Raw genomic sequence first — 12,967 nt, 5'->3', positions numbered from 1 at the left:
TGTTCTATCCTAGAGAATATACCATGAGCACTTGAAAAGAATGTATATTCTGCTGCTTTAGGGTGAAAGGTTCTAAAGATATCTATTAAATCAAGTTGATCTAAATTGTCCTTTAAGTATGCTGTTTCTTTGCTAATTTTCTTTCTTGAGCATTTATCTAGTGATGTTAGTAGGGTATTGAAATCCTCTACTATTATAGTATTGCTGTTGATCTCGCCCTTTATGTTTATCAAAGTCTTCTTTATAAATTTAGGTGCTCCTATATTAGGTGCGTAGATATTTATAATAGTTATATCTTCCTGCTGGATTGTTCCCTTTATCATTATGTAGTGACTTTCTTTATCTCTTACTATAGCCTTTGTTTTAATGTCCATTTTGTCTGATATAAGTATTGCTACCCCAGCTTTTTTTTTTTTTCATTTCCATTTGCATGAATTATTTTTTTCCATCTTTTTACCTTCAGTCTATGTGTATCTTTTGTTTTGAGGTGTGTCTCTTATAGATAGCATATGTATGGATTCTGTTTTCTTATCCATGCAGCTATATCTTTTGATTGGATCATTTAATTCATTTACATTTAAAGTTGTTATTGATATGTAGTTTTTATTGCCATTTTATTTTTTAAAGCTTTATTACTCTTTTACTATATTTTTTACTCTTTTTGTTCTGTTTTCAATAGGCCCCTTAACATTTCTTGCAGCATTGGTTTGTTTGTAATGAATTTGTTGAGGATTTTTTTTTGTCTGGGATGCTTTTTATTTTTTTTATTTTTGAATTTTAAATGATAACCTTGCTGGATAAAGAAGTCTGTGTTGTAGGCTCTTGTTCTGCATTACTTTGAATATTTCTTGCCATACCCTTCTGGCCTCAAGTGTTTCTGTTGAGAAGTTGGATGTCATCTTTATGGGGACTCCTTTGTTGATGATAACCTCTTTTTCTCTAACTGCTTTAAATATTTTCTGTTTATCTCTTAGCTTTGGTATCTTAATTATGATATGTCTTCATATACATTTCTTTGGGTTTCTTTTTAATGGAGTTCTCTGTGCTTCTTGAACTTGTGTGACTATTTCCTGCATCAACTTTGGGAAGTTTTCAGCTATGATTTCATTGAACAAGGTCTCTATCCCTTGTTCTTTCTCTTCTTTTTCAGGAATCCCTATGATGTGTATGTTGTTTCTCTTTAGGTTGTCACAGAGCTCTCTTAGAGTTTCCTCAAATCTTTTATCCTTTTTTTTTTTTTTTTGCTACTCTGCTTCTGTGTTTTTGCTTATCTTGTCTTCTAAATTGCTGATTTGATCATTTGCTTCATCCAGCCTGCTTTAAATTGCTTCTAGTGTAGTATTCATTTCTGATATAGTATTTGTCATTTTTGACTGGTTCTCCTTTATTATTTCAATGTCCTTTTTGATGCTTGTAATCTCTTTATTTATGTGCTCATTGTGTCCCTCCATTGTTGTTCTAAGATCTTTCTGCATTCTAATAATTATTATTTTAAATTCTCCATCTGGTAGTTTGGTTATTTTCATATCACTGAGTTCATTTTCTGGGGGTTTCTCTTGTTCATTCATTTGGATTGCACTTTTCTGTCTTCCCATTATGTTTGTGTGTTTAAGTTTGTTGTTTGTAGAGCTGGTTGAGTCTAAGGTTGGTGGTGTCTGTGTCCAATTTTCAGTTGTGTTATTTCTAGGTCTTCTTGGGTTGGCATCAGCTGTTGTTTTTAATCCACTGTCGGATTTGGCTATTCTAGTAGAGCCACTTTGATGTCTTTGACTCAATATTTCTCTATGATGCTATCTTTCAGGGCTGGAACAATGTATTTCTCGTGATGCCTTTGTATCCATTTCAAATCCTCCACAGAATCAGTTGGGTTCTTGTTTTTCTTAAGAGTCTTGCCACAAAGGCATTGCAGCATATGTGTTCCTTTGCTGAAAATGTTCCAAAGATACCACATTGATTTGGGAAAAAAGTAATCCAGCAGTTTAGACACCTGAAAAAAAAGAGATCCTTATGGTTGCATAATAATAATTTGAAATCAGTCTACACCATCAATTTTGAGGTCTTATAATTCCAGCCATTTCTTCCAGGCATCTTTATTTCTAGAAAATTCTTTGAAAATAAGTGGTCATTTATTGTGAATAGGTTCAGGACATATCTCTAAACATTCATTAATCTCAACCTTTCTAGGAAGAACCTGTCAGCTTCATCTGTGATGTTATAGTAGCTGCAACATGAGAATTGATATTTGTTCATGCACTTCGGTTAGTAAGGATATAGCTATCAAGGAGGGGTGTATTTTCTAGTAGAGAAACTGACTTAACATATAAATAAGTGGTTAACATGCTAGCAAGAAAATAAAACAATATTTTTAATAGATCATAAGTTAAAGTTGAATCACAGTTATGCTTCCTGTGACCATTTTGTTATTACTTGTCTGGTCAAACTTTACTAAAAATTTGATTAAATGCTTAACAAACACTTGCCTTGGAAACATCTGATCTCCTCTATGATTTCAGATGTTGCATATTTGAAAGTTACAGTTATACTTTCTACAGATAAATGATTATCTACAATTTTAGCAGTTTCAAAATATAAAATATATCTTTGAAAACCAATTAGAAAATACTGAAATGAATACAGTTGAGTATCAGTCTATCAAAATCATATAATATTTTTGAAATTAGTTATTTCAGCCATAAGTCACCCCTCTTCTTTTATCTCATTTTTAAAGGAATTATTTTTTTAAACTTCAGTGTGAGTGCAATTTTATGATGGCTGCATTTTAACTACTCAAGCCATGCCTTTCTGAAGTTTGCTTTTATTCCAATCTTTCCTTTTTTTGCCCTTCCCCTCTAGTTCAGAAATTATCTCCTCTGTATCAAGTTGGTGGCTTTTCATTTTTTTTCAAAAACATTTGTTTATATAAACAAATTCAAAACTAAAAGTATTTTAGTCTTTTGAAATGCTAAACTAACTCTTGGAACATCAAAGCCTTGGTTTTAAAATTCAAAAATTTTGGCTTTCTAAATTAGAAATTCAAACAGACTGTTTTTGTACTGAATTATTTCTTTCTGTGTTTTATGGGGGAAAAGAGTAGAATGAGAGGGAAAAGAATAGTTAATATATTAATTAGTATTCTTTCTAATAACTTATTTTCAAGCATCTGAAATATGTTACATATGTTTAGTGGACTTATGATATTTCTATCTGGGTTTTTTCTTTGGTGTCTTACAACATAAAGTAATATATTTTTATGAAATATGAAAAATCTACTACTAAACTTTTAATCAGTAAACAAACAATTGGCTTGTTATGACTGACATACAGTTCCATATATGGAAAAGGAAGTATTTAGTTATAACTGTTGTTTAGATGCCAACAGCTAGTGAGAGGTTTTAGGGAAGTTAAATAAAGTGTGTGTGTGTGTGTGTGTGTGTGTGTGTGTGTACTATTCACAACTTCTTGGACCTGGAGTTATAGAAGATTCAGTTCTAGTGAAGACTTCAATTCAAAACAAAGAATTTGAATATTATTGTTATTTTTTTCAATAAAATGTAGTTTTATCTTGATAGAAAAGTATTAAAAATAGGTAGAGAATATAAAACATTACATTCTAAAAATTACTTAAAAATTATTCCATTTATATTGGCACTTTTATCTTTTATTGTTCTCTTTGTTTTTTCCATTTAGAGAATTCATCAACAGCCTTCAACTGCACAGGACATTTTATGGGGGCCTGGCTGATCAGCTCTGTGTTAACGACTTAGCTGCTGCTGATGGGCTGCCTTGCTGGAATGGAGAAGATATAGTGAAAAGGTATTTTATGTGCAGTGATGGGTGAAAACACAATGGCTGCTCTCATCCTTGCTTTTTTTTTTCTAGATATTGAGTAGATTGCTCCAGTTTAACTTTGCCACATATGATAGAGCAGTGGTTCTCAAAGTGTGCACCAGGGCGCACTGGTCCACCCTAGATTTCCAGGTGCGCCCTGTGGTATTCCAGAAAAATATGTGCCTGTTGGGGACCAAAAAACCAACAGGGTTTTTGGAGTTTAGATTTTGGGGGGATAGAGGTGTGGGAAATTGGCTGAAAGCTGACAGTCTGCCCAAACCCCACCTCACTTGCCAGATTAGGTTGCAAAAGGCTGTTAAGCTGTGGTGCTGGATTGTTTACACTACCCCCCATGTTCTCCGGAAAGACTGGAGGTAAGTTTCTTCTCTCTTTTGTTTGGTGTAAAGTTAAGATGATATATATGGTGGGGGTTTTCTGCACTCAACACAATTAAGAGTAAACAGAGAGGAATTCTTCAATGTATTGATGAGGAAATGAGAGTTTGCCTTTCAAATATATGCCCAAACATTGAAGAAATTGCTAGGACACATCAGGCTCATATTTCTCATAAACACAAGAAGAAAAAACTTAATACATTTGAGCTGGGACCTGCTGAATTTACAAAATCTTACTAAGAATGTATCTATAGATATAAAAAGATAACTATTTTGTTGTTTTTTAAAATTTTTAACCCCTCTTTATTATGAATTCTAAAAAACATAACAAAAAATGTAATATAAAAATGTTTTAATGTCAGAATAAATTTAATTTTGTCATATTTACTTCATTTAATTACCATAAAAGCATGCTTGGACTTTATATATTTTTCTTTGATATTTGACTTAATTATTATATTTTTTAGAAATTTGTATATAGTGCGCCTACCATTATTTGTAGGATTTTAAATGCGCCCCGACTTCAAAAAGTTTGAGAACCACTGCATTAGAGTGTAGGTTAATTCCTATCAGTTTGTTAAAAATAAATGTGACCCTTTTGACATTTTAGAACAATAAGAGCATTCTGTGGTGGTTTGAAAGTTCTCCTATTTTCTACCTATGTATGACTTACCCTCAAATCTACTTTTATAACCAAGAATCAACTTATCTTCTATGTAATCTATGCTGTTTATCAAATATCTTATTTTTTTAATTTAACATTATGAATATTAGAAAGTGTGGAAATTTAGTGAAATGTGAATACCTATGCAAAGATTCATTGATCTATGAATTTGTGAATCAGCATTAGTAATATGTATATCCTACAAGTGTCTCCTTACTGTGTGTATGTTTGTGTATCTATGTAAGAGTGGGGGCACTTTTATGTATGTCTGTTTGCAACATTGTTTATTTGTGTGTTGTCAATTTTTACACAATCTCAGGAGTAAATTTAACTTTTACCATTTTTTTTTCTCACTGTCTAGAATTTCTTTGACATTTTTTTTCTTTGCTTCCTATAATTGATTTAGTTTCAAGTAATCTTCTGAGCTTAAGAAAGCCTAAAAATTTTTCTTTGTAATATATAACTATGGTTATAACTGGCCATATAATTGGCTGGGGATGAGTACTTTGATTTTCCAATGCTAATGATTATTATAGATTAGCCTATTTTTTGCATTTGGATTTGAGTGTTTAGTGTATTTTATTTTGAGCAATGTGCAAAAAAGAAAGATAGGGTGTTAAGCTTTCTGATATACAAACATTCCTACTCTATGTGAAAATAAGTATTTTAGGTACCACAAGAGTGATGAGTTCATTTGGAATGTCATTAAGCAAGTAAAATTGCTATGATAAACTTATACTATAATTAATTTTAATGTAGTAAAAATTATTTACCTATATCAGGATGATCATTACCATTATTTATTTTTAAATATATAATTTGTAGTTTATATCTGAATAACTCATAAATCTAGGATTTCATAGAAAAATTATTGAAGAGAGTATAATTACATTTAAATAAAATATTTGACTGAAAGTTCTAGTGCTGTTTTTTAACAATGCTCTTTGGATGTTGGAATGTAGTTGATAAATATATCTTTTTTGTCTTAATTGAAAGTAGTCATAGCATTTGTAGTTCTTTGCATGTAGTATTATGGTTTCAATAAAATTTTTCTTTTTACTGTTTGACCTTGAAACAACTCTCAAGTGTAACTGATTTTTAAAAAATATGAATTTAAATTGTAATTTCTTTTATGACTCAGTTAATTCTTGATATAAATTTAAAATATAATATTTTTTAATGCAAGGTTAATGCTAAAATCTAAATATCAATTATATCTAATGGATTGTGGCATATTCACCATGGGATATTTATATTTGCTAGTGGGCAACTACTTCAAGTAATTATTGAATAAAATAGTTAAAATAGAAGATTACAATTCTAGCAGTTGATTTGAAAAATATAAAAAAAATGATATTGGTTCTGCATAAAATATTTCTGGATAGTTACATGAAAACTGAAAATACTCTTAAAAAGAACTGGGGGAGTTTTTATTTTTTTATTTGCTTTGTAGTTGTTATATGTTTAATGTAAACATGTTATTAGTGTCATAGTATATTATTGTTTTCTTTTTTTGGAAAAAGTGCTATTTTAATTTTATTCAATTTCTAACAAATTCTTATTTTCATAGTAATTTTTTGATATTGTGTTGTCAAAACATTAATGGATATGGTTCAATACTGAACTATTAAATTGATCTAAGAAGGCTTCAATAAAGTCAAGTCCTTGTGACTATTATAATTTTGAATTATTAACTGCATTTTCCTTAAGATGAAACAAAGTATAACAGTGACTGGTGTGTGAAAACACTGAGATCCCCATAGATTATATTAATTTTAGAGATCTGCAGTTACTTAAGGTAAGTAATACCATTGAGTTGTTAAAAAATGACTATCAAATGAATATATACCACCTTGGGGATGATAGAGGTTTTTCGAAGGGGAGGGGGGAAGTAGCAGCTAGTTGCTTCTCCTATGTGCCCTAACCAGAAATCAAACCTGGGACATTCATATACCAGGCCAACTCTCTATTTAGTGAGTCACAGGCCAGGGCTCTATGGCTTTTTAATGCTCATCAGGTTCATGCCAGAGGAATTATGACAAACACAGCAATAAGATGAATTGGTAGCCCATATTGAGTCTATTGCTCATTATAAGAGCAAAGTGATTATTTTGGCAAGCCTTTTTTCTCCTGAAGGCATTTTTCAGGAGATGATTGATAAGATTATTTATATGCTCAGACATTCTGCCTTGAAAAATAGGAGAGTCATACAGATTGTTTCAATATTGTGACAACCCTATAATATTGGGTGAAATTACCTTTGTGCTCATCAGAAGAAGTGAAATTCCTTTGTGACTGTAGATAAAAATACCTCAAACATCGCTTGTGTATAAGGAATGTTTAATTCGTAAAACAAAGTCTGGGTTTTTTTTTTGTATTTTTCTGAAGCTTAAAACAAAGTCTGTTTTAATTCAAATGATTCTAAAGACTGCATGCATACTATATACTCTATCACACCATTGATGTCAACAGTGCAAACAATATCTGATTTAAAATGAAAATGTATTATTGAAATCCATGTAGTCTCCATTTCTTAAAGTTCCTTTTATCTACCCCTCCTTTTTCTTCATCATGAGATAAAATTGTTCTCTGAAAGCCATGCCAGTCCCTACTTTGTACCCAATTCTCTGTGATTGCAAATTGATTGCTTGATAGTTTATACTCATCTTTCTGAGAATTGAGACAGCTACTTAATTACCAGTGCTTCCTTTTCTCTTTTGAATAATAGACAAATAATCCAGTAAACCCTCCCTTAATCTCCAGGAATTTATGACGTTCATAACAGCTTTTAAAATAGTGATTAGCTGTTAAGAGTCCTAGTAAAATTAATAATCCAAATGATTTCTACTTTATTTTGATTTAGTTAATGTTTGTTAAAGCTTCTTTAGTAATTCAATGTTTTGTTTGAACTCCAATGATAAGGTATTCTTCTTAACATATAATTGAATTTAAAAAAGATCAATACAAATATAAAATTTTAGAAATCTCTGATATTTTGTATGTACTATTTTCAGTTTTCTTTCTATTCAGACAGTGACAGTTTTTCTAGAGGTCGCCACATAATGATAAAGGGAGAAATCCAATAGAAGGATAGAACCACTGTAAATATTTATGCACCCAACATAGAAGCACCTACATATATAAAGCAGATTTTAATGGACATAAAGGGCAAGATTGACAGCAATACTAAAATAGTAGGGAATTTTAATATCCCACTAACATCAATGGATAGATCCTCCAGATGGAATTTAACAAAAGCATAGGGCCTTAAATGACAGGCTAGATCAACTGGATTTAATTGATATCTTCAGAACCTTTCACTCCATAGCAGCAGAATATACATTTTTTTCAAGTACTAATGGTATATTCTCTGGGATATACCACATGATAAGGGGAAAAAAAACAAATCTCAATAAACTTAAGAAGATAAAATTATATCAAGTATCTTATCGGATCACAATAACATGAAACTAGAAATCAACTACCATAGAAAAACTAAAAAATATTCAAACTCTTGGAGGGTAAATAGTATGTTATTAAATAAAGAATAGCTTAACAATGAGATCAAGAAAGAAATAAAAAAATTCCTTGAAACTAATGAAAATGAATATAACAACCCAAAATCTATGGGACAAAGCAAAAGCAGTCCTGAGAGAGAAGTTTATAGTATTACAGGCATACCTTATGAAGCAACAAAAAACTCAAATAAATAATCTAACCCTGAACCTAAAAGAACCAAAAAAAAAAAAAAAAACACACACACAACAAAATAAAAGCCCAGAGAAATTAGAAGAAAGGAAATAATAAAGATCAGAGTGGAAATAAATGACATAAAGGCTAAAAGAACAATACAAAATATTAATGAAATTAAGAGCTGGCTCTTTAAAATGGTAAACAGTATTGACAAACCTTTAACCCTTTAACCAGACTCATCAAGAAGAAAAGAGAGAGGACCCAAATAAATAAAATTAGAAATAAAAATGGAGAAGTAACAACTGACACCCACAGAAATACATAGGATTATAAAAAAATACTATGAAGATCTATATGCCAAAAACTTGGACAACCTAGGTCAAGTGGATAAATTCCTAGAAAGGTACAATCTTCCAAAATTCAATCTGGAAGACTCAGAAACAGACTGATTAAAACAAGTGAAATTAAAACAGTTATCCACAAATGCTTAGCAAACAAAAGTCCTGGACCAGATTGCTTCACAAGCAAATTTTACCAAACATTCAAAGAAATAACACCTATCCTTCTAAAGCTATTCCAAAAAATTCAAAAGGAGGGAAGATTTCCAAGCTCATTTTTATGAGGCAAACATTATCCTCATTTGAAAACCAGATAAAGACACTACAAGGAAAGAAAATGATAGGCCAATATCCCTGATGAACATAGATATGAAAATTCTCAACAAGATATTAGCAAACTGCATCCAGCAATACATTAAAAAGATCATGAACCCATACATAGATGGGACATAAAAATGAGACTCAGAGACATGGACAAGAATGTGATGGTAACGGGGATGGGGGTGGGGGGTGGGGAAGGGGTGAGGAAGGAGAGAGAGGGAGTGGGGGGAGGGGAAGGGCACAAAGAAAACCATATATAAGGTGATGTAAGACAATTTGACTTTGGGTGAGGGGTATGCAGCATAACCAAATGTCAAAATAATCTGGAGATGTTTTCTCAGAACATATGTACTTTGATTTATCAATGTCACTGCATTAAAATTAATGAAAATTAAAAAAAAAGATTATACACCCTAATCAAGTGGGATTTCTTCTGCAGGGCAAGGCTGGTACAATATTTACAAATCAATCAATGTGATTCATCACATAAACAAAAGGAAGGAGAAAAATCACATGATTATATCAATAGATGAAGAAAAAGCATTTGATAAGTTATAGCACTCATTTATGATCAAAACTCCCTGCAAAGTTGTTATAGAGAGAACATACCTCTACATAATAAAGGCCAAATACGACAATTCAACAGCCAACATTATTCTCCATGGGCAAAAGTTAAAAGCAATCCTTTTAAGATTAGGAACAAGACAAGTGTCCCTTTTTACCACTTTTATTCAACATTGATCTGGAAGTCCTAGCTGCAGCAATCAGACAAGAAGAAGAAATAAAAGGCATCCAAATTGGAAAAGAAGAAGCAAAACTGTCATTATTTGCTGATGACATGATACTGTACAGAGAAAACCCTAAAGTCTCAGTCAAAAAACTAATAGGCCTCATAAATGAATTCCACAAGGTGGCAGGATATAAAATTAATATCCAGAAATCAGTGGCATTTTTATAAACGAACAATAAAATGTCAGAAAGAGAAAGTAAGAAAACAATCCCCTTCACTATTGCAATAAAGAACATAATGTACCTTAGAGTAAATTTAACCAAGGAGATAAAACGCTTGTACTCAGAAAATGATAGACATTGAAGAAAGGAATTAAGGAAGATACAAAAAAGTGGAAGCATGTACCATGTTCATGGATAAGAAGAATAAAAATTGTTAAAATGTGTATACTACCCAAAGCAATTTATAGATTCAATGCAATTCCTATTAAAATACCAATGGCATATTTCATTGATATAGAACAAATATTCCAAAATTTTATATGGAACCAAAAAAGAACCTGAATAGTCTCAGCAATCTTGAAAATGAAAAATAAAGTAGGAGGTATCACACTGACTGATGTCAAGTTATACTATTATACTATAAGGCCATTATAATCCAAACAGCTTAGTACTTGCATAAGAACAGGCATACAAATCAAAAGAAGAGAACAGAGTACCCATAAATAAATCCAAACCTTTATGGTCAATAAAAATTTGACAAATGTGGCAAGAGTATACAATGGAGTAAAGACAGTCTCTTTAATAAATAGTGCTGGGAAAATTGGACAGGTACATGCAAAAAAATGAAACTAGACCACCAACTTACACCTCTCACAAAAATAAACTCAAAATGTATAAAAGACTTAAATGTAAGTCGAGAAACCATAAAAATCTTGGAAGAAAAGCAGCAAACTCTCTGATAGCTCTCATAGCAATATTTTTGCCTATATATATATATATATGGGCAAGTGAAATAAAGAATAAAATAAACAAATGGGACTGTATCAAACTAAAAAGCTTTTGCACAGCAAAAGACACTATGAACAAAATAAAAAGACAACCCACACAATGGGAGAACATATTCGCCGATATGTCTGATAAGAAATTAATAACCAAAATTTATAAAGGACTTCTAAACTCAACACCAGGTAGGTAAACAATAGATTTAAAAAATGGGCAAAGAAACTGAATAGACACCTCCCGCAAAAAGGACATACAGATGGCCAATAGGCATATGAAAAAATGTTCAACATCACTAATCATCAGAGAAACAAGTTAAAACTATAGTGAGATACCACTTTGCACCTGTCAGAATGGTGCTCATTAACAAATCAACACACAGTGCTGACAAAGGTGTGGAGAAAAGGGAATCCTTACATGCTGCTTGTGAGAATGCAGACTTTTCACCCACTGTGAAAAAAATGTATGGCATTTTCTCAAATTAAAAATGGCACTGTCTTTTGACCCAGCTATCCCACTTTTAGGAATATATTAAGAATCCCAAAACACTGATTCAAAAGAACACATGCACCCATGTTTATGACAGCATTGTTTACAATATCCAAGACCTGGAAACAGCTCAAATATCCATCAGTGGACAAGTGGATAAAAAAGTTGTGGTGCATATACACAATAGAATACTGCCCAGCCATGAAAAAGAAGTTAATCTTACTTTTTTTTTTTTATTAAGTGAGAAGTGGGGAGGCAAGAAAACAGAGAGACAGACTCCCACATGAGGTCTAACCAGGATCCCCACCCAGCAAGCCCCCTACAGAGCAATGCTGTGCCTATCTGAGGCCACTGCTTCGCTGATTGGCAACTGAGCTATTTCAGCACCTGAGGTGAGGCCATAGAGCCATCTTCAGTGCCCGGGGACATCTTGTTCAACCATTCAAGCTATGGCTACAGAAGAATGAGAGAAAAAGAGAGAGAAAGAGAAAAGGGATAGGGGGAGTGGTGGAGAAGCAGATGGTCACTTCTCCTGTGTACTTTGACCAGGAATCAAACCCTGGACTTCATATACAGGGATGATGCTCTACTACTGAGCCAACCAGCCCGAGTGGATACCTTACCTTTTGCGATGGCACAGATGGACCTGGAAATTATTATGCTAAGTGAAATAAGCCAGTCAGAGAAAGACATATATCATATTATCTCATTTATATGTGGAATCTAATGAACATGGTAAACTGAGGAAAAGAACAGAGGTAGAGGCAGAGTCATGGGGAGCAGCAGGATAGCTGTCAGAGGGAAGGGAATGAAGGGATGAGAGCAGAGCAGGTGAAGTTATATATACATAACCCACAGATACAGATAACAGGACAGCAAATCCCAGAGGGAAGGAGGCGAGGGGAGGAAGATAGTGGGAGGGGAGGGGAAGACAGTGTAATGCAGGACACGTTGTTGGGGGGTGAGGGTGTTATATTGACTGGGACACTGGAATCCATGATAACATCATAAATTTAAAAACTGAATTAAAAACAAAACAACATAATTCCATGAAAATATGTTTAAAAAATAACAAAATAGGCGAGAAAAATCCTTGGTACCAATGATGAAGTTTTCTTCTTATCCCTATCCACCTTATTTTAGTCCATTCACGCCAGTGTAACAGAAATTATTCTGAAGACTGGAGAGCATGTGAACAACAAACATTTATTCCTCACAGCTCTGGAGGCTGGGATGTCCATGACAAGGCGCCAGAAGATTCAGTGTCAGTCTAGTGAGGGTCTGAGTCCTCGTTTTTATGGTCTTTTAGCTCTGTCCTCACCTGTGAGAGGGGTGAAGGATCTCTCTGGGCATTGTATTTTCAATTACAGCTTACATTCAACATTATTTTGTTTTAGTCTCAGGTGTACAGCATAGTGGTTAGATAATCATATACTTTACCAAATATACAATTATACCTTCTATATTTCCAGTATCTACTGGATATCATATATAGTTTTAAAATATCA

At 32.6% G+C, this 12,967-nt stretch overlaps 1 protein-coding gene across 1 annotated transcript in view; it reads left to right on the top strand.

Annotated features, from left to right (window-relative positions):
• GPC5 (glypican 5) overlaps window positions 1-12,967 on the top strand; it is a 1,847,257-nt gene that overhangs the window by 529,027 nt on the left and 1,305,263 nt on the right. Inside the window, exon 5 of the mRNA XM_066383702.1 lies at window positions 3,688-3,813. Within this exon, the coding sequence (XP_066239799.1) occupies window positions 3,688-3,813 (126 nt within the window). The remainder of the gene's footprint in view (window positions 1-3,687; window positions 3,814-12,967) is intronic.

The sequence above is a fragment of the Saccopteryx leptura genome, chromosome 4 (assembly GCF_036850995.1).
Source record: "Saccopteryx leptura isolate mSacLep1 chromosome 4, mSacLep1_pri_phased_curated, whole genome shotgun sequence".
In the NCBI taxonomy this organism is placed as follows: domain Eukaryota; kingdom Metazoa; phylum Chordata; class Mammalia; order Chiroptera; family Emballonuridae; genus Saccopteryx; species Saccopteryx leptura.
This window is presented reverse-complemented; position numbering and strand designations above follow the sequence as displayed.